The sequence below is a fragment of the Petaurus breviceps genome, unplaced genomic scaffold, assembly GCF_028583685.1.
Source record: "Petaurus breviceps papuanus isolate PSGF00001 unplaced genomic scaffold, PetGlider_PUasm1.0 90865, whole genome shotgun sequence".
Classification (NCBI taxonomy): Eukaryota; Metazoa; Chordata; class Mammalia; order Diprotodontia; family Petauridae; genus Petaurus; species Petaurus breviceps.
In genome coordinates, this window is record NW_027187367.1 from 12,497,525 (window position 1) to 12,525,022 (window position 27,498).

The 27,498-nt window shown below is 37.6% G+C and overlaps 1 protein-coding gene across 1 annotated transcript in view; it reads left to right on the forward strand.

The window, feature by feature from the left end:
- The window catches only part of TBC1D22B (TBC1 domain family member 22B), a 119,099-nt gene that overhangs the window by 10,552 nt on the left and 81,049 nt on the right, over positions 1–27,498 (forward strand). Inside the window, exon 2 of the mRNA XM_069073590.1 lies at positions 3,178–3,234. Coding sequence (XP_068929691.1) covers positions 3,178–3,234 — 57 coding nt within the window. The remainder of the gene's footprint in view (positions 1–3,177; positions 3,235–27,498) is intronic.

Consider the following 27,498-nt stretch of genomic DNA (forward strand, 5'->3'; position numbering starts at 1 on the left):
TTCTACATACTCTCCTAAAACTCTTCCCCCTTATCCTGTTCCCTCATTCTCTTATTTCTTTATAAATTTAGAAGACTTTTATACCTTTCTAGATGTATATGTTATTCTATATTTAACCCAGAACTAATGATATTAGGGTTCCAACACTACCAGCCCTCCCCCCGACCTGATTCCTTTGTATCAGTTCTTCCTTTTATGCCTCATTTGTGTGAAATAATTTCTGTTTTTACCTTTTCCTATACAATTTTGATTTTTGGAACCACCACATCATGCTCAGTTCATCTCCAGTCTTTTAAAGCATCCAATTACTAATGACAGTCTTAAGAACGTGGTTCACAGAGTTTGAATACAGATTGAAGCAAACTACCTGATCTTTTTCTTTTTCTTGTTTGGTTTTGTTTACTATTTACCATTTTTCATTCCATCTGATGCAATCCGTCTTTATAACCTGACTGATGTCTAATGTGAAAGTATCTGCAGATCCTATACTTGATTGTATGCCGTCATGGGGGGAGGGGAGGGAGGGAGAGAAAATTTGAAACTCAAGGAATTGTGGAGTTAAATATTGTAAACTAAAAGTAAACAAACAAATTAATAAAGACCAAAAAATTAAAAAAAAAGAATGTGGTTCACATTTCCATATATAAAAAGTAAAGTGTGTATTTGCCGAATACCTTGTAATTGTCTTTGATGTTTGCCTTATATTTCTCCTGGATTGTATATATCAGATTTTCTTTTAATTCTGGTCTTTCTGAGACAAAAACCTGAAAATCTATTAATTCATTGAATATCCCTTTTTGTTGTTGTTGTTGTTGATGATGGTTATACTTAACTTTGCTAGATAAGTAATTTTTGGCCATACCAGCAATTCTTTTTTTCCTCAGTATACAGTGTTCCAAGATCTTTGGTCTTTTAGTATAGCAGTTGCTAGGTCTTGTGTGGTTCTAATTGTGGCTCCACAGTATTTGAATTGGTTTTTTTTTCTTGTTGCTCATAATATTTTCTCCTTAACCTGGGGGTTTTGAAATTTGGCTATGATATTCCAGTAGGTTTTCCTCCTGGGTTTTCTTTTAGTTGATTATCAGTGGATTTTTTCTATTTCTGCTTTCCCCTTTTGTTCTAAAACTTTGGGGTAATTTTCTTTAATTATCTCTTGTAATATTGCATCAAGATTCTTTTATTTATTTATTTATTTAAAGCAATTGGGGTTAAGTAACTTGCTCAAGGTTACACGGCCAGGTGTTTCTGGGTGGGTGCTAAGTGTCTGAGCCCAGATTTGATCCCAGGTCATCCCGACACTGGAGCCGGTGCTCTTACTCGCTGTGCTACCTGGCCACCCCAAGATTCTTTTTTTAATCGTAGCTTTTAGGTAGTCTGATAATTCTTATATTTTCTCTTCTTGATCTGTTCTCCAGATCAGTTGTTTTTCTTATGAGATATTTCACATTCTCTTCTATTTTCTCATTCTTTTCATTTTGTTTCATTATTTTTTGGTATCTTATGACATCATTTGCTTCCCCTTGCCCAATTCTAGTTTTCAAGGAGTTATTTTCTTCCTTAAGATTCTGGATCTCGGGGGCTGCCAGTCTACCGGTGCCCAGGGAGGTACGGAGGAAACGGACTGAACAAGAGCAACAGCTGCGGGGCACTGCGGGAGCCATGGCAGGGCAGGCTTTCAGAAAGTTTCTTCCCCTCCTTGACCGAGTTTTGGTTGAAAGGAGTGCAGCTGAAACTGTTACCAAAGGAGGTATTATGCTTCCAGAAAAATCTCAAGGAAAAGTATTGCAGGCAACAGTAGTAGCTGTTGGATTAGGATCTAAAGGAAAGAGTGGAGAAATTCAACCAGTTAGTGTGAAAGTTGGAGATAAAGTTCTTCTTCCAGAATATGGTGGAACCAAAGTAGTTATAGAAGACAAGGACTATTTCTTATTTAGAGATAGTGACATTCTGGGGAAATACGTGGACTGAAATCACTAATGAAGTGGCGTCATGAAAATTGCCCATTCCATAGAAGTTCTGAAATCTTTTGTTTCATCATGTAAATAATTTCCAGGTCTTTTGTTTTATAATAAATGGATATCTTGTGTCTCTAAAATTCCAATTTCTCTGCATCAATATGAACATTTCCAAATAAAAAATGTAAAAATGAAAAAAAAAAGATTCTGGATCTCTTTGTTCAGTTGGTTGACTTTCTTTAAATAATTTTTTTGGTTTTCTTGGGTTGTTATTACTTTTTTCCCCTAATTTTCCCTCAATCTTTCTTTTATTTTATTTTTAAAGTACTTTTTAAGTTCTTCCAAGAACTCTTTTTAGGTTCGTGACCATGTGATGGTACTCTTTGGGGTAAGACAGGCTTTTTTTTGCTTCAGTATCCTCCTCTGAAAACCAGGTCTTTTCTATCCCCATAGTAGCCCCCTATGATTGGGTTCTTTCTCTTTTGCTTAATCTTTTTTATTTTTAGCAATTTGTTATTATAATCACCCCTAGTCCTGGGGTGTAGGGGATGGTGTCTCTGGTCTGAGGTTCTTTTTGCTGTTATTTTTTTAACTTTGTCCAGGGCCCTCCTTTCCCCTTCCAAGCCACAGTTAGGACCTCACCCTCAGCCTTTTCCCACACACACATGCTACACTGGAAATGCTCTTGCTCCCTGAGAACCCTCCTGTGACTGTAACCTTTAGTTTGTACTCTAGCCTGGGTGTGTGCTGGTTCCTTCTCACCTTCAGCTGCAGCCTGGACTACATCTGGGCATCACAGCTGGGCCTCACAGTTAGATCTGGCATCCCTGGGCAGCAGAGGGCCCTTCAGTCTTTCCCAGCTCAGATGTCTGACCCCCCACACTTATCTGTGTGGTGAGAATTCCTCTGGCTGAGGCTACCTCTCCAGCCCACTGTCCCCAGGCCTTGTGGTTTGTTGTTCCTTGTTTCAGCAGAGATAGCCTGGAGTTGTTTGCATTTCACTTAGGCAGAACCTGTCTCCCTGAGGTCTTTCCTTGGTTCTTTTCCACTTGTCCCAGGAGGACCACTACTCTACCCCAACTCTTGTTTATTTATTTTGTCTTGTTTGTGGAGGAAATGTGGAAAGCTTGGAAATTTTCTGATCTGTTCCACCATCTTCTTGAAGACTATTAACCAGTTGGGTATAGTGATGATTTTTTTCCTTACTTTTTTTTTCTTTCAGTATCCAGCCTGTATATGGAGCCCAGCATCCTCCACTAGATCCTCGTCTCACAAAAAAGTAAGTAAGACATATGTCTTTTTCACGTATGGCCTTCCTCACCTTGTTGAAATGACTTTGGACATTTCTCAGCTTTACCTCTTCCCTAGTTTAAATCACATGAGCTGTCTTCTTGACTACAAGATTAACTCCTGTCTGAGATTTTGAGTTTTTTAAATTTGTTTTTGTTTTTATATAACTGACTAACCTGTTTTCCTAGGAAGAGTTCCTGAATCTAGTTTCTTTCTTTTTTCCCTATATCTCTTAAAAGTTCAGGCAAAACAAAGTATGATCAGAGGGGTGGCATGTCTTCATGGCCTATTGCTTATTAATGCCCTCTTCTTGGACATGAGCATGCAGCAGACAGAAATCAACTGGAAATTATCTCTTTTCTAAAATGTTACTAAGATAAAACCAGAGACCTTAATAGTCTGGTTAAATCCCAAACAAATAGTAACCTTAAGTTTATGTGTGTTCAAACTCTGAACTATCCTTTCATTTGGCTTCATTATTGAGGATGACCAGATACTTGAGGAATAAGGGCTGAAATAGCCACACAGATACTCTTAACCTAGGTTAAATCTGAAGTCTTGGTTTCCTCCCGGTGCTGTTGGTCTCTCTACTTCTTCATAGCTGCTAAGTTTAGGAATCTGTTTTGTGAAAGTTAAATCTTTTTGTGAAAAGATAAGTGATTTGATAAGTGAAAAGATAGGAAAGATCTGAATTCTAATTCATTTCAACCACTGAGAAATGCTGGGCATACTGCTTATCCTCGGTTCCTCAATTTCTCCATCTTGAAAATTGGAAAAAATAATACTCTTTTGTCCTTAACAAGAGAGATGTCAAACATGTAGCCTGTGCACCAGAACCAGATTAAAATGTAATTAGTGAATACTGAACAAAGTAGATAAAAGTACAATAGAGCATTGATGATGTTAATATGTGGTTTTCAAAGTCAGTATGTGGCCTGCAGGGATCCTTATTTAAGGTTTGGTGCCCCCCTTTTCTACTTGAATTTTACAATATTGCCTCATAGGAATGTTTTGATGGCTACATCATGTATGTAAAAATGCTTTAATTACTTACAAGGAAAAATGCTATATAAAACTTTATTATCATTGCTATATTTTTATTTCAGATGATTCCCAGGTCTTTATAGCCATCCTCAACCTCTCCCTGCAGCTCCAGTCCTGGCATCTTCAATTGCCTTTTGCATTTGTCAGACTGGATGTTTGTAGAAATCACAAACTCAGCATGTTCAAAACTGAGTTCATTGTGTTTTTCCCTAAATCCTTCCTTCGTCCTGACTTCTCAGTTTTTGTTGAGTGTGCCCCCAAATGCCTTTTCAACCTCAGCATCATCCTCCACTTTTCTCTCTTCATCACCCTTCACATACAGTCATTTGCCAAGGTCTTGTCTCTTCTGCCTCCGCAACAACTTGCATCCAGTCCCTTTCCATTCTCAACTGTCACCCCAATTAAGGCTCTCCTCACCTATTACCGTGTTTCCCCGATAATAAGACACTGTCTTATTAAATTTTTTTGGACAGAAAAACACCAGAGGGCTTATTTTCAGGGGAGGGCTTATTTTAATGAACATTGACAGCAATTTTAATAAACAGGTAAATGTGAACAAAAAAATGTACCTTTATTCAATAAGCAAATCACTGGGGAAGAACAGGATGAAGCGCTCACTGCTACAGCTCTGATTGGATGCAGCTCGGAGCGCTGAGTGCGTTTCACAGGGGGGGGAACGGTGCATACAGAGGGTACCGTAATGTAGTAATGTAGCGTGTAGCGCAGGGGATCACCTTCACTACAGTAGCAATCTCAGTAGGGCTTATTTTGGGGGGAGGGCTTATTTTAGAGGAATCTTACACAGTAAGGGGAGGGCTTATTTTCGGGATAGGTCTTATTATCGGGGAAACACGGTATGTAGACTATAGCAGTAACCTAATTGGTCTCTCAGGTTCTCTCCTCTCCAGTCCATCCTCCATGCAATTGCTAAATTGACATTATTTTTAAAAAGAAAAAATATATTAATATCTCTTGTTTTTACATCACCTTAATTTCCAAATATACCCTTCCCTTCTCTCCTATCCAGAGAGTCAGCCCTTTTATCAAAGAATAAATGAGGGAAAAAAAGCAGTTCTGCAAACCAACCAGACGATCAACCAAGTGTGTCAATATATATACAATTTGTACACCTATAGTCTTCAAAGAAGGAAGGAAGATGTGTTTTCTCATCTCTTCCTGAGTTAAAGATGGTTATTATAACATTTATATTTCTAAAGCACAGTCTGGACCATTTTGTTTTCCTACTCAAGAAGCTTTTATAATTCCTTGCTTCTAGAATAAAATACAGAATCTCTTTTCATCATTTAAATGTCCTTCATTACTTGACTCCAGCCTGCCTTTCCATGTTCACTCTCATTTACCCATGGTTCTTCACCCACGGCATTCCATTTCCTATGTCCATACCTTTGAAAAATTGCTACCTATGCCTGGAATGCACTCCTGACTTCTGCCTCTTAGAATCTGACTTCTTTCAAGGCTCAACTCAAATACCATCTCCCACATGAAGCCTCTTATTTTTCTTGTTCCCATTCCCTTTCCATTCCCAGCTATCATCCTAATTCAGGCTCTCCTCACCTCTTACCTAGGCTATGGAAGTAGCCTCCTAATTGGTCTCTTAGGTTCTCCCCTTCCCAATCCATCCTCCATGCAGTTGCCAAATTGACTTTATTTTATTAATATATTTTGTTTTTATATCACCTTAATTTCCAAATTAACTAATTAATTAATTCCTCTCCTATCCAGAGAACCTGCCCCTCTCCCCACATTATTTCATATTTGTTTTGCATTTACTTTTCCTGTATGCATGTTTTCCCCCAATAGAATTTCCTGCATACATGTTTTCCCTACCAATAGAATGTAAGGTCCTTGAGGGCAGGGATTATTTGTTGTTTATTTTTTCCTTCACATTCCCAACTCCTAGCACAATATTTGGCATATACTAAAGTGCTTAATAAATGACTATTGCATTGACAGATTATCTTAGATGAATACATCACAAATTCCTTATAATACTACCATCCTTATCTCATGGTTATTTAACAAGTATCTGGAACTTACTTTCTGAGTTGTTGCTAAAACATTGATCTCTAGTTTGTGAGATAAATATCTAGTGAGTGGATCTGGAACTGCTTATTGCTTAGATGACTAGCTTTCCTTTGTGTTCCAGCTTAACTGCTCAAGCTACATGCTTATTTTTATTTTTTGTTTTGTTTTCTGTGATGTCTCTAGTAGATTACATTAATTCTACTCCTTAGTTTCCTCCAGCAGCAGATTGCCTGTTAGGCATTTCTTAGTGTGTAATGGTTCTAATCCAGAACATCTTGTAATAATTAGTCTTTGGTTAGTATTTTAGTTTTGTGTTATCCATTTATCAACCCACATTTATCATCTCTTAGTCTAGTCTTATATTTGGTCTGCTAGTAACCATAACCATATATTGTCCATCCTCTTCACTTTGTGCTGAATTGCCCCTATGAAGCCTTCCTGTTAAACAAATAACTTACTTAAATCAAAGGTTAGATACAATTTTAAGCTTCAGTAAGTTTAAAATTGTCTCAAGACTTAAAGCTGGTACCAGGTTATTCAAGGCAGGCAGCCACTTAGGACTGCATAAAAGGGACATAATGAGGAATACTTCCCATGCTATTTAACATTTCTTTTTATAAATGCACGTATTTTTATTGCCAGAAAATTCTACCTTCCATTTTGTAGTTATGTTCCCAACATAAGATTGTTTGACTCTCAAATGAGATAACATGTAAAAGTGCTTTGTAAACTTCCATTGTGGTGATGATGATTATGATATAATTTTGTGACATGTCATTTAGCATATATGACAGTGTAGGTGCAAAACATTCAGTAGATGTTACTCAAGGGGACTGTTTTATTTTTCAGTTAACAATTGAATTTCAATTAATTTCGATTAATTTTCTCTCCCTCCCATCCTTTCTCCCAATTTAAAAGAAAAAAAGAAAAACAAACCCTTGTACCAAATATGCATAATTAAGCAAAACAAATTCCTATATTGTCCACATCCAAAAAATATATGTCTCAATCTGCATCTTGAATTCATTACCTCCTTTTCTGGAATCATGGCTGATCATTGCATTGATTAGATAAGTCTTTCAAAGTTGTTTGTCTTTATGGTGTTATTATCACAGAAATTGTTCCCCTGATTCTGTTCACTTTACCCTATTCATAAAAGCAAGGAAATGGTTTTTAAACCTTGCTTAGGGTCCACTAATTCCATGTCCTGACTGCTAATTTTGACAGAATTATGAAGGTATATATTTATATATTTATATCATGAAGTTCTTTTTGTTTCAAGACTTGAGTTTTCAATTTGTTAGGTGTTTCGTATACTATTTTCTCAAGCAGTGGTGCAAAAAGATGACAGTTTTTATCACCAGTTTATATATGTTGTAGTCAAACTTGCTATAGAAGTAAAAGCAGTTTTACAGTCTGTGAGTAATATAAATTATTAATGCTAATTACTTTCCTTTTTTAGAATGAAACATAATGTAACTTTTAGGTGCTTATGATGTTTGCTAGTAACACTTTGTTGCCATAGCATCTAGATCTATATTAGACCATTTTAAAATTCCAAATTAATATTTCAAAGCAAGGACTAACGACCATTTGTTGACCTTATTTCATTTTCTTCACTAAGATAAATTTAAAATATTTTCTCCCCAAGAAAATTGAGTATCTTATTTAACTTTTCATGTATTGCTTTGTGGTTTACTCCTGTCAACTGCAGGAAACTTAGATATTTATAGGTTTTTCCTTGCACTGGTCTTCAGTAATTTGAATAGCATCATTAAAGTAAGTTGACCCCTTACCCTTCTTATTAACTTACAGTTACTTAAGTGCATTGTGATCTCATCAGTATGGGTAACCCATCCATGCCTTCTTATTCTGAATGATTCTTGTTCATGTTTTTCCATAAATCTTCTCTATCATGACTCTAACCAAAGCATGTGAGGCTTTCATCTGAGTCAATATTTCATGGATACCAGTGCAATACTCGGACTGTGAATGGGAGCCTGCTCTTGATGCATGACTAATCCACCTTCTTTTTCTAGTCCTTTATTTGACGTCTTGCATTTGAGTCATTGTTGATGATGTGCTATAGCCAACAGAAAACTACCAGATACTTTTCCATTGACCTTTGAGGTACATTTTGATTCTTTTAGGATTGTGGTGTTCCATAAATTGGAACCATGTAGCATCAGTGGGAGAATACTAGTGCGAAAAGATGAACTTAGTGGCAGGAAACTATTTAGTGTTTGTGAAAGCACTGTGTAGTTTCCCAAATTAGGCCCTTCCCATTCTTTTCCTATTTAATTCTGACTCCTGCTCATTGTCCATAGGCAGGGCCTGCCCAGTTTAAATATACTGATATTGGTTGCCCATCCACTTGATATTTCTTGTGTGGATTACAAAATGGGCTAGTATCTTAACAGTCCTTTGCAATCAATTGTCTCCAACTGACCACATCTTCAGATTCATTTAGTTTACTGAAAGGCATGAAGAACCCTGTACTAGATCCCACTGGCTTATTCTTTATTTGATTTAGTAGAGCAAAGCTCATTAATTAAGTCTGTCTTCCAACAAGTATGTCCCATGCATATATGTTAAGATTATAACAAAATTTACTGATAAATGGGCAGCTAGGTGACACAGTGGATAGATTGCTGGGCCTGGAGTCAGGAAGACCTGAGTTCAAATTCGGCCTCAGATACTTACTAACTGTATGACCCTGGGCTAGTCACTTAACCCTGTTTGTCTCAATTCCCCATGTGTAAAATGAGCTGGAGAAGGAAATGACAAACTACTCTAGTAACTTTGCCAAGAAAACCTCAAAAAGGAAGCTTAAGAAGGATTTTGAAAATCAAATAAGAGAAGTGGAGGAAAAATTGGGAAGAGAAATGAGAACGGTGCAAGAAAATTACGAAATGAGAATCAACAACCTGACTGAAGAAAATAACACCTTAAAAAATAGACTAACTCAGATGACAAAAGAGAATCAAAAAGGCAATGAGGAGAAGAATACCTTAAAAAGCCAAATTTGCCAGATGGAAAAAGAATCTTAAAAGCTCACTGAAGAGAATCATTCCTTCAGAATTAGATTGGAACAAATGGAAGCTAATGACTTTATGAGAAATCAAGATACTATTAAACAGATACAAACTAATGAAAAAATAGAAGGCAATGTGAAATGTCTCAATGGAAAAACCATTGACCTGGAAAATAGATCCAGGAGAGATAATTTAAAAATTATTGGACTACCTGAAAGCTATGATCAAAAATGAACCTAGAAATCATCCTTCAAGAAATTCTCAAGGAAAATTGCCCTGATATTTTAGAACCAGAGGGCAAAATAGAGGGTGAAAGAATCTACCGATCATCTCCTGAAAAAGCTCCCAAAAAGAAAACTCCTAGGAATATTATAACCAGGTTTCAGAGTTCCCAGATCAAGGAGAAAATATTACAAGCAGCCAGGAAGAAACAATTTAAATACTATGGAAACACAATCAGGATAAGTCAGGACCTGGCAGCTTCTACACTGAGGGATCAAAGGGCTTGGGATATGATATTCCAGAGGGCAAAGGAGCTGGGATTAAAACCAAGAATCACCTACCCAGCAAAACTGAGTATCATGTTTCAGGGGAAAATATGGTCATTCAGTGGAATAGAGGACTTTCAAGCATTCTTGATGAAAAAACCAGAGTTGAATAGAAAATTTGACATTCGGGATACAAGAAGCATGAGAAGGTAAACAGGAAAAAGAAATCATAAGGAACTTATCAAAATTGAAGTGCTTATATTCCTACATGGAAAAAATGATAATTGTAACTTATGAAACTTTTCTTAGTATGAGAATAGTTGAAGGGAATAGAAATGTATACATATATATGCATATATGTATACACACATATATATGTCTATATAGGAGGGTATATGGGCATATGAATACATATGTGAGTGTGTGTATATATGTCTGCAGGTAAACATAGACAGAGGGCACAGGACCAATTGAATAGGAAGGGATGATACTTAAAAGGTGAAATTAAGAAGTGAGAGAGGAATATAATGAGAGGAGATGGGAAGAGACAGAATGGGGTAAATTATCTCATATGGAAGAGGCAAGGGAAAATTGTTACAATGGAGGGGAAGCACAGGAAGGTAAAAAGTCAACCTTATTCTCTTTGAATTTGGCTTAGGGAGGGAATGACATACACACAAAATAGGATATCTCACCCTACAGGAGAGTAGAGGGGAAGGGGAAGAGAGAGGGGATAATAGAAGGGAGGGCAGGCTGGGGTGGGGGACGGAAGTTGGAAGCACTCACTTTTGAAAAGGGACAGGATCAAAGTAGAGAATAGAACAAGTGGGGGGTGGGATAGGATGGAGGGAAATATAGTCAAGTCTTTCACAATATATCCACTATGGAAATGTTTTGCATAGCTACACATGTGCAACCTATATTGAATTGCCTATCTTCCCAGTGAGGCTGGGTAATGAGGGAGGAAGGGAAAGAATCTGGAATCCAAAGTTTTAAAATGAAATGTTTAAAAATATGTATATATATTATTATTATTTTACATGTAACTGGGAAATGAGATATACAGGCACTGGGGCATAGAGATCCACTGTGCTCTACTGGAAAGTCAAAGGGGGTATGTTGGAAGATATGGGAGAGAACAGATTGGGGGAGGGGATCTCCAGTGGGATCACTGTTTTGGGGTGGTGGGTGGTGGTTAGGGAAAATTGGGGAGAAAATTTGTAACTGAAAATCTTGTGGAAATGATGTAAACTGAAAAATAAAAAAGAGAGAGAAAAGAAATTTCTTATTCTTTCTTTTCTTACTGTGTTTTTTAGTGGTGTACAGAAAAACTAATGATTTGTGTGAATTTTTTTTCCTACTTTACCATTTTGCTCAAATTTTTTCAGTTTTTAGTTAAACTTTTAGTATCCTCTAAATATAATATCATATTTTCTGCAGCAATGATATTTTTGTTTCCTCTTTGCCAGTTTTTTATTCCCATAATCTTTTTCTTGTCTTATTCCTATAGCTAGCATTTCTAGTACCATCCTATGAAAATGGATAGTTATACCTTACTACTATTATTACTGGAAAAGTCTCGCTAGCCTTTTCCCCTTACATATGATTTTGTCCCTTGGTTTTATTGATGTAAACATTTAGGGATGTAAATTTTCCCCTAAGTACTGCTTTGGTTGTATCCCCACAAATTTTGGTACGTAGTTTCATTGTTGTCTTTAATCTTTAATTAAATTGTTTCTTTGATTTTTCTTTGTCATCCATTTTTTAGGAGTAAGTTATTTAGTTTATAATTAATTTTTAATCTATAATTCAAAGGCCATTTATTGAATGTAATTCTGTTGCATTATGATCAGAAAAAAAGATGCATTTAATTTTTTTCTGCTTTTTCACATTTGTAAGACTTTTTGCCTTATAGGTCAATTTCTTTTGAAGGTGCTATGCACATCTGAAATAGGTGTACTTTCTTTCTCTTCCCAGTAAGTATTTTCCATAGTTCTATCATATTTAACTTCTCCAAAATTCTTCCTTGCCTTAGCTTCTTTTTTATTTTCTACTTAGCTTTATCTAGATCTGAGAGGATTAAACTGAGTTTCACCTCACTGTTAAAAGTTTTACAATTTCCTACAATTCGTGTAACTTTTCCTTTAATAATTTATATGCTATTCCATCTGGGGCATATGTATTCATTTTTTTTTAAGCAATTGGGGTTAAGTAACTTGCCCAAGGTTACATAGCCAGTTATTTCTGGGTGTGGTGCTAAGTATCTGAGCCTGGATTCGATCCCCAGGTTATCCCAACACTGGGGCCGGTGCTCTTACTCGCTGTGCTACCTGGCTGCCCTGGCATATGTATTCATAACTGATATTAGTTCATTTGTCTGTGGAACCTTTTTAGCAAAATATATTTTCCCTGTTTATCTCTTTTAATTAGGTCTATTTTTGCTTCTTTTCTTTTGAAATCATTATTGCTACTTTTGCCTTTTTTTATTTCAGCTGAAACACAATATATTCTACTCCAACCCCTTATTTTAACTCTATGTGCATCTTTCTGTTCTGAGTATTTCTTGTAGATAATATATGATATGATTCTGATTTCTAATCCATTCTGCTGTCCTATTACATTTTATGGATGAATTAATACTATTCATATTCACAATTATGATAACTAATTGTATATTTCCCTCCATTATATTTTCTTACACTTATCTTTCTCTTTTTTGCCCTGCCCCTTTTTTCCTTTTGACCACTATCTCCCTTAACCTACCTTTCCTCTTTTCCTTAACGTCTTTCCCTCCTCCTTCTCTTTTAGGTAAGATTCTGTAGCTGAATGTGAGTGCATGTATATTCTTTTCTCCTTGAACAAATTCAAATGTGAGTGAGGATCAAGTGGTGCTCACTTCTCCCTCTGCCTCTTCCATGATGTACTCTTCCTTATATGTCCCATTCTTTGGAGATTATTCAGACATAATAGAATCACACCCAGGCCTTCTGTATAATTAGACTGCCTCTAAAACCCCTGGTCATGATAAAGTTCTCAAAAGTTACATCTATCATCTCCCCATATAAGAATGTAAGCATTTTAACCTTGTTTAGTCCTTTATGATTTCTCTCTCATGTTTGCCTTTTTTACTCTTAAGTCCTGTATCTGATTGTCAAGTTTTCTATTCAGCTCTTGTCTTTTTAGAAAGATTATTTGAAAGTCCTCTATTTCATTTAATGTCCATATTTTTCCACAGTAGAATTATACTCAATTTTGCTGCATATGTTAATTTTGATTGTAATCCTAGATCTTTTAACTTCTGAAATATCTTATTCCAAATCCTCTATTTCTTTATAGTAATACTTGCTAAATCTTATGTAATCCTGAATTTAGTTCTACGGTATTTAAATTCTTTCTTTTTGACTGCAGTATTTTCTTCTTGGACTGGGATTTCTTGATTTTTGACTATAATATTCCTAAGAGTGTTCATTTGGGGGTTTATTCTAGGAGGTGACTGATAGATTGTTTCAAGTTCTACTTTGTCTTCTGGTTCTAAGAGATCTTGGCAATTTTCCTTTGTAGTTTCTTGAAATATGGTATGTAAGCTATTTTTTTTAATGGCCTCCTGGTCATCCAGTGATTCTCCTCGATCTATTTTTGACTTTTTAAAAAATTATTTTTTGATGTTTTATGGAGTCATTAACTTCCATTTGGCCAATTCAAATTTTTTCTTTTTTGCTTTTTTGATTTTTGGAGGGCAATTGGGTTTAAGTAACTTACCCAGGCTCACAAAGCTAGGTTTTTTGTTTGTGTATGTTAAGTGTCTGAGGCCGGATCCGAACTCAGGGCCTCCTGACTCCAGGGCCAGCACTCTACTCACTGTGCCACCTAGCTGCCCCACCAATTCTAATTTTTAAGGAGTAATTTTCTTCAGTAAGGTTTTTGTACCTTTCTTTCTAAGTTGTTAATTGTCTTTTCATAATTTTCTTACATAACTGTCATTTCCCATTTTTCTTCTGCTTTTTTTTTATCCTTTTAAAAAATTTTGCTCTTTTAAAAAATCTTTCTTTAACTCTTTTAGGAATTCTTCTTGGGCTTCTATTCATTCTGTATTTTTCTTTGAGGCTTTGCTGGTAGATGTTTTCAAGTCATTGGTTCCTTCTGTTTATGTCACTAGCTTCCCTGTCACCACAGTAGTTCTTTATGAGTGGGTTCTCTTTTTTGTTTGTTCATTCTTCAAGCCTACTTCTTTATTTTGGACTTTATGTTGGTGTTGGACTCTGCACACTTTTGGAGGAACTCACCTGATTTTCTGACCTTTTATGCCCTTCTGCTGCTTTCACAGCTAAGTCTTGGGGCCTGTAAATTTTCAGTGCTCCCTAAGTGGTATGGTCTAGGGGAGGTTTATTCATTCATTACCATTCTGGTCGGGGCTCTCCAAGTTCCTGACCCAGGTTTGGGTCCTCTGGTCTGTAGAGTAGAGCTTCAGGGGACTGCAGGACTCTGTTACTCCTAGTTTCTGGGTGACTGGATTGCTGGCTCCCCTGTGGTCTTGTTCTTCTTCTCTGGTTATTCCACTGTGGGCTTATGTATTGGGCTAAAGGTTAGAAATGAATCCCCTGCTCCTGGGCTCAGAGCCACATGGCTACTTTTCCAGAACTCGTTCTGTTCTCAGTATTCAGGTAGGTCCTGCACTTGCTCAAGATTCCTCTCTTCTGCCCTGGTTCGGTGATCTGGAACTGGGTAATGAGTGAAAGAGTTGCCAGATGACACCTGCTGCCAATACTACCTCAGGGGTCACTTGGGATCTCTTCCTGCCCTGGTGCTCTGTCCCAGCTTCCTTTCTATTCCTGAGTGCTGGAATGTTCCCCCTCCACCACTGCCACTGGTTTCCCAATTTGTTCTTGGCCAGTTCCCACGCTAGTGTCCACAGAAATCTCTTGTCTTTCTAAGCTAGCCTAGGCTAGAAAAATTATTCTCTGTGATTCTTCCTTGGCTTTCCTGATCAGAACTCAGATGTTTTTTAGGTAGTCCAGCGATTCTTATATTATCTTAATTTTTTTCCAGGTCATTGTTTCACATTTTCATCTTTTTTTAGTATTTTGGTTTTGTTTTTATATTTCTTATTATTTACTGTAGTTATTGACTTTTCTTTGGTCCAGTCTGATTTTTAGCAAGTCAGTTACCTGAATAAGTTTTTGTACCTCCTTCAGTAAGCTTTTCATTCACCTTCTAGCTCTTTCCTCTAGCATTCTCATTTAGTTTATAATATCCTTTTTAAAAGTTTCTTACTTTATCTCTTCCAGGAATTCTAATAGACTTTGTTGGAAAACTATAGCTATATTTGAGCTTTTTCCAATAGTTACTATGGAGGTATGCTCTTCTTCTGGGCCTATGTCCTAGATCTTCTTAGATCCATAAAATTAATTAATTTTCAGTATTTTCTATGTATATTCACATTTCTAGCCTCAGTTCCTAAACTGAGACTTTTGTTAGGGTCAGACTCCAATTGTTCTTGTGATCTTCTTAGATGGGGTGGTGGGTCCCTATGGTCTTGGATTTTGCTCCTGGCCCTCCATTCCCTGCTGTCTGCTCTCCACAAAATGCTGGTGCGTTCCAGGCTTGTTTGTTATCTCCAGGTAAGAGCACTAAGTTTTTTAAAGTCATCAGGGTTGGCTCATACCTTCTTGCTGCAAACTTTCAGAGCCCCATGCATATTGATTGCTGTCTTCTTTGCTTCTTTTCAGGATGTGCTCCAAGAGCCCTTAGCTACCCTGAGGCCTTATAGAGAGCTCTGATGTAGAGGTATCAAACAGGCAGGTACATGCCTCCAGCGTGCCCAATCAGATTATAGTATAACTGGAAAATATTTTACAAATTAAATAAAAATACATTAAACCAAAGATAACATTACATTTCAAAACTAAGCTAATAAGTGTCTACAGTGATCCTTATTTACGGAGGAGCAGCCCAGTTTCTATTTGAATGGACACCAGTGCTCTAGTATTCTGTCCCTGAGTGGACACTGCTTTCATGCTTCCTGAGTGGAGCACTCACTCAGAGGCTGTTAGAGCTAGCCGGCCTCCCAGAACTATGCTTGCCTCAACCAGCTGCTGTCTAGGCCCCCTTTTTGGTGCTGATAGATTCTGAGTATCCAGTCTAGGCTGGATTAAGCTATTCACTGTAGTTTCTTTATTTTTTACACACTATTTCTGGCACTTTTTTTGTTTTATCTTTCCTAGAGTACATATGTGGGAACTGGACTGCTCTGCTCTCATTCATTCCATTATTATCTCAACCAAAAGTATCTATATATAGTACCAAGTACTTCCTACCTTTCCAGCCCTTTTCAATCCACAAGTATTTATTCAGCCAATGCCAGGGACTTTGTTAAGTCCTGGGGATACAAAGAAGGCTCTTGATGAATTGACATTCTAATGGGAGAGACATCATTCAAGTAGCTATATGCATTGTTGTTTATCCTTCATATTCGGAGAGGACCAGTGGCAGCACGCTATTGGAGTCAAGGTACAGCGTGTGATGTGGCTGATCAGTCCAGTACAAACTTAGAAGGCTCTACCCCAGGTCAGGCACAAATAGTCTGTTTGACATCTGGGATGGAGGTGTCTCTAGATTTGTACATCTCATATTTCCTTTGTGCTACTGAGATTCTGCTTCACTCATAGATAGAGCACAGTGCCTTCTTTGATGCAGGTTCACCACACTGGACAATCCTGTGCCAACGTCTCCCATGTCTCACAGTCGATACTTGAGAGTGTCCTTGCACTCTTTTTCTGACCTCCATGTGGGTGCTTGCCTTGTGCAAGGTCTCTGTAAAATAGTCTTTTAGGTAAATGTACATTTGGCAATCCGACCTATGTAACCAGCCCATCACAGTTGCCCTGTCTGCCATAGAGTTTGAATGCTTGACAATTCAGCTCAAGAGAGTACCTCAGTGTCCAGTGGCTTATCTTGCTAGGTCATCTTCAGAATCTTACTAAGACAATTCAGATGAAAGCAGTTCAGTTTTCTGACATGGTGCTTGCAGACTGTCCAGGTCTCACATGTGAGGTGATCTCTGATGGAAGGCGCAAGTAGGTGGACTGGGGGAAGGACTAGAAAAGGCCTCCTCCAGAGGGTGGGATTGAAGCTGAGTTCTGAGGGAAGCCAAGAGATGAAGGTGAGAAAGTTCTCATACACAGAACTGTACCTCCTGTTTCTGTGCCTATGCCTATGACACACCTCCTCTTTACCTCCTCTTCTTAGAGAGCTCAACTCAAATGCCACATCCAGAAGTGGCTGGAAAAATCAGGGTCCTTTACCAAGGGTCTAGTGCCTCTTCTCCTCACTCATGGTACCATCTATTTGTTTTGCATATAACTTGTTTCTACTTTTTCTACTCTAATAGAATTTAAGCTCCTTGGGATCAGGGACTATTTCATTTTTATTTTTGTATTTTCAGCACCTAGTATAATGCCTATAAAGGTGAATAATTTGTGGTTTTTGCTTGATAGCTTGTGAACTTAGTTACCAAATTATCTTTATTATTACCTATAGTTCCGCTAAAACTAGTCGAAATATATTATTGACTGTTAGAATAGTTTATTATTGGGAAATACCCTGGTGATCTATGAAAAAGCTAGAAATCTTTTGAACTCATTACAAACATGATCAATTCTCTGATTCAGTAACTCATCAAACTAGCATAAGTAAAAAAAACTACTTCATTTACAGATGTCTGTTTCATCATTTACTTCTATTTTTCTGTCAGCATCAGAGTAATTTTTTTCTATATAAATTATTCCTCCATTAAAGGCCTACTCAAGTGTCTTGACTTGGAAATAACATTGACTTTTGAAGGCTGTGCCATTGGCACACAAGTTCTGGAACGTCTTATGGAACTGGAAGAATTTCAGGTAAAGGCCTGTGGACTGTTTGTGGAGGACAATCCTAGCCAAGTACCAGAAGCCTGGACACCCAGGGATGAATTGTTTCAGGCTTTTCATCTCAGGTGGAAGTGAAGAGACTTGCACAGGAACTTGCACAATATAAATCTTATTTTGGATTTTGAACCACTTCATGAGCTCTGACCTCTAGCATATTGAGTAAGTAACTCTGAGAAGGATTTATGGGAAAACATGGACAAGAATTACACAGCATAAGAAGGTTGCCATTTTTATTGGTGTAAGTACTCACATTGAGGAACCACTGTTCCATTAAAGCAGCAATGTATCTTGTAAAATTTAAAGAACATCAGATTTAAGTCTGAAGGTTTGGCTTTAAATCTCATCTCTTGCCACTTACCCACCTGCAAGGCAGTGGAGTGTAGTAAGTAGCCCTGGTGCTAGAGTCAGAGGACCTAGATTCCCATATAGTCTCTGACATGTTACCTGTGTGACTTTGGACAAATTGTTTGATTTCCTATCTCCCAGTTCCATCATCTGTAAAATGAAGATATTGGATTGTATTACCCATAAGATTCCTTTCACCTTGGAGTCCTTGATGTTTGACCTTGTGTGACCTTGGACAAGCCCTTCACTTCTCTAGGTCTCCATTTTCTCCTGTGTAAAATGAAGGGGGTTGGACTTGAGAAATGCATGTAGATTGTTTCCCAACTAGATTACAATATTACTTCCTAAGTGACTGTGCCTTTTTCTTTTAATACCTTAGTTATTCCCTAATAACTTCCACACTCACTGCTTTCCTTACAAACAGTTAAGCAAAACTCACTGTCATAGGGATTGTTTCTGACCACATATGTATCATTTTGTAATCCCCTACTTCTCTATTAGGGAGTGGGGTGAGAGGTAAGTCCTATGATTCTATTGAAGACATTGTCCTAATGACAAATATAAATACAAATAAATGACAAATATAAATAGAAATAACTCTACAAACAGCAAGTCATTTACCACAGAATCATGAAATCTGAGAATTGGAAGGGAAATCAGTAGGTATATTGTCCAACTCTTGACCAAGAATCCCTTCATTTAATATTTTGTTGTTGTTGCTATTTTTAACCTTTCTTTCTTTCCCTCCCTCCCTCCCTCCCTCCCTTCCTTCCTTCCTTCCTTCCTTCCTTCCTTCCTTCCTTCCTTCTCTCTCTCTCTCTCTCTTTCCTTCCTTCTTCCCTCCCTCCCTCCCTTCCTCCCTCTCTTCCTTCCCTCCTTCCCCCCCCCCCCACTGGAAATTTAAAAACAGAGAGGACATGGTTCCTGCCCTAAAGGAGTTTCTGTCCTACAGGGATAAATACTTCTAACAAACTTCCATCCAGCTTCTACTTAAAGGCTTCCACTGAATGAAAACCCAATACCTCCTAAGGCAGCCTGTTCTACTTTTTGGGTAGCTCTAATTATTACATAGTTTTCCCCTACATCAAAATGAAATTTATATCTCTATAACTTTAGCCAGTGCGTTGCTCCTGGTTCTGCCTTCCAGGGTCAAGCAGAATCAGTCCGATTCTTTTCCTGTGTGTTAATCCTTTGGTTACTTGAAGACTTTTACTATGTGCCCACAAAGTTTACTTTTCTCTTGGCTAAATAAAACAGCCCCGGTTTCTTCAGCCAGTCTTTCTTTGGCATATACCAGTAAGCTCTGCTGCACTTCTGATGCACTGATTCATTTTGGTTCTGAGCCAGCACAACTTGTGGCAGTTATTTCCTAAAATAGTCTTAGGTTTATACGCTCTCTAATTCAACATTTTTTTTTTTATTTTTCTTCTATTCACTTAATATAGCTGCCACCTGGTTCATGCCCTCATCATCTCTTGCCTGAACTGTTTAAATAGCCTGTCAACTGGTCTCCCTACCTCAAGTCCCTCCCTGCTCCAATCTATCTTCCACACAAACATTAAAGTGATTTGCTTTAAGGTCAGGCCTGAACATGTCAACCACTCCACTCCTCCCCCACACACTTGATAAACTCCAGCTCATCTCTTTGATCTCTTGGATCAAATAAAAACTTAGTTTGACGTTTAAAGCTCTTTACAACCTGACCTCTTCTTAACCTTTCTATTTTTCTCACATATTACTCCCCTTTACAGAGTTTATTGTCCAGAAATATGGGACCACTTGGTCTTTATATTCCCAACCCTTAGCATAGTTCTTGGCATATGTAGTAGGTGCTTAATAAATGCTTATTGATTGATTATTAAAATGAATTTGAGAGCTAACACCTAAAGTATAGTCTAATTAGCATTGTTATCCCCATTGTTAGGATCACCATCAGCCAAGGAAGTGTGTTCTTTAATTGATCAATTGTGTTCTGTTATAGCACAATTTGACATATATCAAGCAATCAAATTTTCCTTCATGGAAAGATTATAAATAAATCTTATATCTTTGAGAACATTTTTAAGGACACTTATTGTTTCTGAATCACTACAATAAATACTTTAGTTTCACCAAACAACATGACTTGATTTAGCCATAAATGAGATATACACCCTTATCCATGTGTCTTGCTAAATGCACAGAAACATATTGAGATGCTAGTTGTTGCTGTTGTGGTTCACCCTTCATTCTCAAAGAGGACCTATGATGTCATGAGAGTGATGTCTTAACTCGCACTTGGATTGGATTTGAGTGAGGTAGAGCTGCATGAAGTCGTCAGCCTCATTCTTTCCTTCAGAGTCATTGGAGTCCAGTGATAAGACAGAGATCAAGACAGCTAGTGATGGCTGAGGATGCAGTGGGTGACCTTGGCCTTTCTGTAGTACCTATCTCACAGGATTGTTGAGAGAATAAGAATGAATATGTATGTGGGATTCAAATAGAAATTATCTTGGGACAAATTATTGTCCTATTATATTTAATGTAGAGTGGATTCATGCACAGGTATATAAAATGACCTGACAACAGTTTTATTTATGATAATGTTTTATTACAGTACATTTTATTAAATTTTAGGGATTTTTTTGAGGCCTGTGCTTCTAAAGCTGTGATTTGTCATCTATTAGTTTATGACAGATAAAGAACTTTTGATGTACAATTCCAACCAAGAGGATATGTATGTGTAAAGTATTCAGCAGGTGCTTGTAACCTGAAGTGATATCAAGTCAAGTCAACAAACATTAATTAAGCATCTACTGTCTGTCAGATGCTGTGGTAAGTGCTGGAGATATGCAAAAAAGAAAAATATATGTATAAGCCTTGCTCTTAAGAATCTCACAGCTTTTGTTTCCTTTTATAATCATCATTAATCAGTAAGTCTAAGGTCCTTAATCATAATGCTTCGATAATTTCTGGTGAACATGACCTAATCTTGAATTGATCTCATAAACTCCTCTGTTTCTATAAACAAATATTCACAACTCAGCCAAATTATTTGATGCTTTTTTGATGACATATTGATTGTTGAGTTCCTGTGGATGTGACCCACGGAGAGCCACTCAATTTTGCTCTTGGATCTTAACCATTTCCTAGGTTCCAACTAGAGATAAACCAGGTTAGCTTATATTTGACAAATCCAGTGGTTGTATACCTGTTGTTAGTTTTTACTATTACTCAATGATTTGCTGTTCAAAAAGTAATTCTTCAAGTTTGTCGTCTGCTTTACTGAGAGTTCTGAGAACATTTGCCAATCTTTTTCCTTGTTTTTAACGAAGAAGTTAATTTTCCTCTGTAGGATTCTCATCAGTTTTGTAGCTCAGAGTTAATAATTGGTACAATCAAATTATTCTTGGGTGGAAACAATTTTATTTTACCTTTTCATTGATCATATTCCAGTGTGTTCTTCAAGCAGATTTTAGATGTTTACTTTGTAAGGATGTTATAGTAGGAATTCCTTTCTTGCATATATTGAACTAGTTGGTTGCAAAGTTCCCTTCCAACTCTCAAATTCTTTGATTCTCTGATTCCTGTATCCTGATTGTCAAAAGTTGACACTTGCATGGCAGCCAAATCACAGTTACCCCTGTTAGCAGGATAGGTTGAAGTGGCATATAATAATGGCAAGGAAACCATGGGAGAAAGTAGCTAACTCAACTTCTGCCATTTTCAGTTATTCTTAGTTGAATAGTTCCATGATTCCATAAAATAACTCCTCTGATCCCATGGTAATCTTCTAATATAACTTAGTTTGCCAATACTTGCCTTCCATTCCAGGTGGAAGAGATAAGTACTTTTCTATTCCTGTTTCTACAGTTAAAGGTAAAGGAGTAGCATTTTTACCCAAGACATTTCTTGAAACAACCAAACAAAATCTCTAATATGTGGAACACCTATCACCCTTTAGTGAGGAAAGGAGTGAGAGCCAGAGAAAGAGACCAGTCTGGAGACTTAAGGGACTGGTCTTTCTCCTCCTCCAGCTGGAGGCCAGAGACTTTGCTTGCAGAATGGCACCTTCTTCCTTTCCCCCAAAGGCAGGAGACAGTTGTGCAATGGAATGATATTTCTCCTCTTTCTGGAATAAACTGGAGACCAAGCGGGAAACCCAACACAGTTTTAAGGCTTTAAAACTGTCATTTCTAGATGCTTCTTACTGCTACTCCATTTTTCCAGTTCATCCTTCCTTTAGGATTGAGATCATGTTTTCCCCTATGTAGACCCTTCATTAAATTCTTTTTTAGCTCCCTAGTTCTTTGAAGATGCATTGGTGTTTGGTGGTTGTTTTGTTTTGCTTCTGGGCCACCCTCTGTAGTCATAGTCCTATCTTTTTCAGGTAAGCCACCTACCTTATCTAGTTGACCAGTATCACAGGTTCACAGAATGTTAGATTTAGAAGAAATCTCCAGATTCATCTGGTCTGACCCATTCCCACAAAGGAATCCCTAGTTTGTGCAGGCTAGGCTTGAAGACCTCCTTGAAACAATGTATTCCACCTTTGCATAGATATAATTGTTCGGAAGGTTTTTTGACATGAAGCATAAATCTTTTTTTTTCTTTTCTTTTTGGAGGGCAATTGGGGTTAAGCGACTTGCCCAAAGTCACACAGGTAATAAGTGTTAAGTGTCTGAGGCTGGACTTGAACTCAGGTCCTCCTGACTCCAGGGCCAGTGCTCTATTCACTGTGCCACCTCGCCACCCCACGAAGCCTAAATCTTCCTCTGCAAATTGCTCCTATTGTTCCTAGTTCTTATCTTTGAGACCAAACAGAACAAATCTCCTGCCACTTTCATATGACAACCCTTCAAATACTTGAAATACTGTTAGGAACACCCTCTACCTTTCCCCCAAGTCTTTTCACTTCCAAACTAAACATTCCCATTGCCTTCAGCCAGTCCTTACATGGTATGGACTCATGTTTACCCCTTTTTGGACGTGGGTTCAGCTTATCAATGTCCTTTCTCAACTGTGGTACCCAGAACTCTAGATCTATATTTCGTTTGACATTCAATGACATTTCAGATGTCAGACAGTAATTCAGCAGGACTCTCACCTTATTCAGTCATTTAGTAAGCAAATGGTTTCTTAAAGATCTATAAGTCATTTATATAAAGATGACAGTTAAACCACTGGAGCTGATAAGGTTACCAAGAATGTGTAGAGAGGGCAGGGAAAAGAGGCCAGGCTAGAACCTTGGGGAATACCTATAGTTAGGTGTTCTGGAAGCACTGTCTTTCCTGATGCAGCCCAGGATCCCATTAGCATTTATATTGGTTGCCATTTCACACTGTTGACTGATGTTGTGCTTGAACCCTACTAATTCTTCTCCTTTCTTCTCTTCCTTCCATTCTTTTTTTCAGAAGAATATTCAAACTATGCCATACCCATCTTGTACTCATGAAGTTGAATTTTTAGCCCAAGCATAAGACTTTCCAGTTATTTATCCCTGTTAAATTTCATCTTTTTTAGATTCAGTCTGATATTCTTATCTGCCATGATCTTTTTGGGTCTTCACTCTCATCATCCAATTAGCTCTCCCTCTGAACTTTGTATCATGTGCAAATTTGGTAAGCGTGTCCTCTATACCTTTATGCAAATCATTGATAAAAATATTAAACAGCTCTGGGCAGGCAAAGATCCCTGGGGGTTCAAGGAACACTCCACTAGAGACTTGTTGCCAGGTTGACATTGAATTACTAACACCTACTCTTTGAGATTAGTCTGCCTGGTGTGTTAGAAGTACTTGATGCTTGTTGACTGACTGACCTATTCAAAATCACTCTGGCATTTTGTGATTCTAGCTTCCTTTTCTAGATGTTCATAACCATCTCTTTAATAATCTTTCAAAGTCAGTCTCATTGACCTATGGCTTATAGATTTTGTTTTCTTTCCTTTTTTTTTTGTTTGGAAATCAAGATATTTGCCCTTCTTCAGTTCTGAGCAACTATTTCATTCTCTGACATTTCAGATGTCATTGACAGTAATTCTGCAGGCATATCCACCATTTCTTTTGGTACCTGAGGATATATATAGTTCATCTGGGCCAAGAGACTTGACTTCTTCCAGGTTAGCCAGGCATTCTCTTCCTATCTCCTTGTCTTGGGCATCAATTCACGCTTAACTATTTTTGTTCTGTTCTTTCTCAACCTAAAGTCTTTCTCCTTGAGAGAGAAAACAAAAGTAAAATATGAATTGTACTGCTCTCCTTTCTCTCTGTTGTCAGTTTCATCATTCTTTCCAATTGAGAGAAATGGTTATTTTTCTTTTATATTAATAACCAATTATTGAAGTAGGATTAAGGTTTTTCTGTTTTTCTTCCTGTTTTCTCATTCAAAACCAAGTTTCTCAAGGACATTTCTGACCATGACCCAAAATTTACCCCACCCAGACCATCTTATCTAGGTGGAATTTTTATCCTACCATCATTCATTGTTCATTGACTGGGTAGAGGATAGATCCTTTTGTATAGATTGCCCAAGGCAGGAGTGATCTGGCTCTCTTTGTCTTCTCTTTGTCCATGAGTGACATAATCATATTTTTTCCAGTCCCTCATTAGAATAAGCTCACCTTCATTATAATATTTATTCTCTCATTAATTTTTAACCAGTCAAAGTTGATTTCTGTCTGTTAAGAACACCTACTTTTCCAAGGCATTGATCGCCTCCATGTTGCCTCTTTGGCATATAAGAGAAAGCCAAATGACCATCCTTTTATTAGTTATTTGGTAGGTGTAATTAATAAAATGATTCTCAATTACCCAGAAATTACATCTCTTGAAACTTTTCATTTGTAATACAACCCAATCCATGGTCCTAGCCCTTTGATCTTTCTCTTTTTCCCTTAATATAGCTTTAAAAAAACCAACCTTTTTGCTCTCTTTAGCTTTTCTTGCTAAAGTTCATTCTTAACTTTATAGTACTCCTAACACTTAGTTTTACAGAATTGTGCCACATTTTTGTATTTGTCTTCTGTGACCTTAACCTTTTGCTTCAATCTTTTGTTCTTAAAGATTTAAGCTGGTTGATGAGTTCTCTGCGAGTCCACATTGATCTCTTCGGTCAACTCTGGTTTTTCTATATCATGGAAATTATTTTCCTTTATCTTCAGATTTTAATTCTTTTTTTTTTTTTTAACCGGACTTGTGATTTCACTGCTATAGTTAACTTCCTCTGCCAGTATAGATTAGTAACTACTCTAGAGCCTAGAGTCACTTGGGGACACTAAAAAGTCGTGACTTATAGAGGACCACATAATCACAGTGTGTCAGAAACAGTACTTCAAATCCAGTACTTTTTGATTCCAAGATCTGCTCTTTATCCACAGGCTAATCCACTAAAGGCAAGAAGGAAAATCTGAAGGGACAGAGTAGAATCATGACTTAAAAAAAAAACTTATATTTCTTTTCAGGGAGATAATCTAGACATAAACCAGCACATACTACACACATGCATGTTATATGTTTGTGTACGCATGCATGTATATTTGTGAATACATGTATATATATGCACGTGGAGTGGAAATGCAGTAGCATCTGGGAGGATCAGGAGAGTTTTCATGTAGAAGGTGGGGCTTGAGCTGAGTTTTAAAGGAAACAAGGGATTCTAAGAGATAGAAGTGAAGAGGGAGTGAGTGCTTTCCAAGTAAAAGGAGCAGCTAGTACAAAGTTACAGAGACAGGAGATGAGTGTCGTATGTATGAGAAACAAATTTGCCTCCTTACATTTTTTTTATCCAGATCTATGATTTCACTGATACAAGAAACTCCTTGTCTATAAATTCCTTCCACCAATACAAAGCTACAGTTATTCTGTGACTTATTGTTTTAGAGTCACATTGTGGGACTTATTGCCTGGAACACCAAAAAGTTCAGTAACTTGCCCAGAGTCACATAGCTAGTATGTGTAGGAAGCAGAACTTGAATTCATATCCTCCTGACTCTGAGGCTAGCTTGTTATCTACAATACCGTGTTTCCTCCACTCTTTTTCCACTATACCACAGTGCCTGGCACATAATAAGCTTAAAAAGGCTTTTTGATTGATTCTTGATTGCCTCTTCATTAGGACCTCTAATTCACGCTTTACTGCCTAAAATTTGGACATTTGGATATAGATTTTACTACTGGCTCTTCACTTTTGTTTCATGTGAATTGAGAATCTCAACTACTGTTTTTCCTTCATTATATCTACTCTGGTGTCTGGCTTAGTGGGGATATTTGCATATACACACACACACACACACACACGCAGGTCTCACCCTCCCCCATACATCTTAGTTTAACATCCAGGTAAATACTGTCTTACCACCTTTTATTAGGTAAACTTCTTCCTTGTCCAAGAACTTCTTGTTTTTATATTTTCAGCTGTGGTCCAGAAATCTAAATCTCATTCTCAGGCACCATATTCTTAGCCAGCTGTTCACTTCCCAGATCAATTTTTCTCTTTGCATCCTTTGCCTTTGATGGGTAGTTGTGAGAAAAACACCACCTGTGCCCCTGTGATCTTCAGTCTCATGCCAAGACTTTCTTATCTTTGGCAAATGCTTTCTGGGTTCCTCCTGGCAAGTATCATTGTGCCCATATGAATCACTGAAGTGTCTGGTAGTCATCCATTCTGACAAGCCATGGGGAAGTTCTCTGTTATGTTCTGGATTCATGCCCCAGAAGGACAACAGATGTCTCTATTGTTATCAGGTTGATAGATAGGTGCCTTGATGCCTTTGTGCAGGGAGTCATAAACCACACTAAATTTTTTGCTTCTTTCTCTGGCCCCCTACTAGTAGATATTTCACTTAACATCTTTTGTAACGCTCCTTTATTCCCAGCACAGTACCTGGCACGTAGTAGGAACTTGCTAACTGCCTATTGATTGATCATTCCTTTGAGGACAAGCAGATGTTTCCTCCTCAGAGCATCTAGCTTCCTTCCTTTATAAAAATTTTTTTTTGCTCCAAGTGTACAGCTGTCCTTTTCCTCCCTTTCCTCCTCTATGTGACATTCTTCCATATTGCAGCCTCCTGATAAGGTCAAATTTCCCTTCTCCCAGGGAAGGGAATCTGCAATTTCAGATCTTTTTCTCCACTAAAGCCCTGCTTCTGGTTTTTATAGGAACTTTTTGTTATCCCTGATAACCTAGAATGTGGAAAAGTAATGCATTTACCTTTTCTTTAAGAAGAGAAATGGGGGGCAGAGCCAAGATGGCAGAGTAAAAGCAGGAACTTGCTTGAGCTCATCCCCCAGTCACCTCCAAATACCTGTAAAAATAACTAAACAAATTTTAGAGCTACAGAACCCACAAAATAACAGAGTGAAGCACATCTCCAGCTGAAGATAACCTTCCAG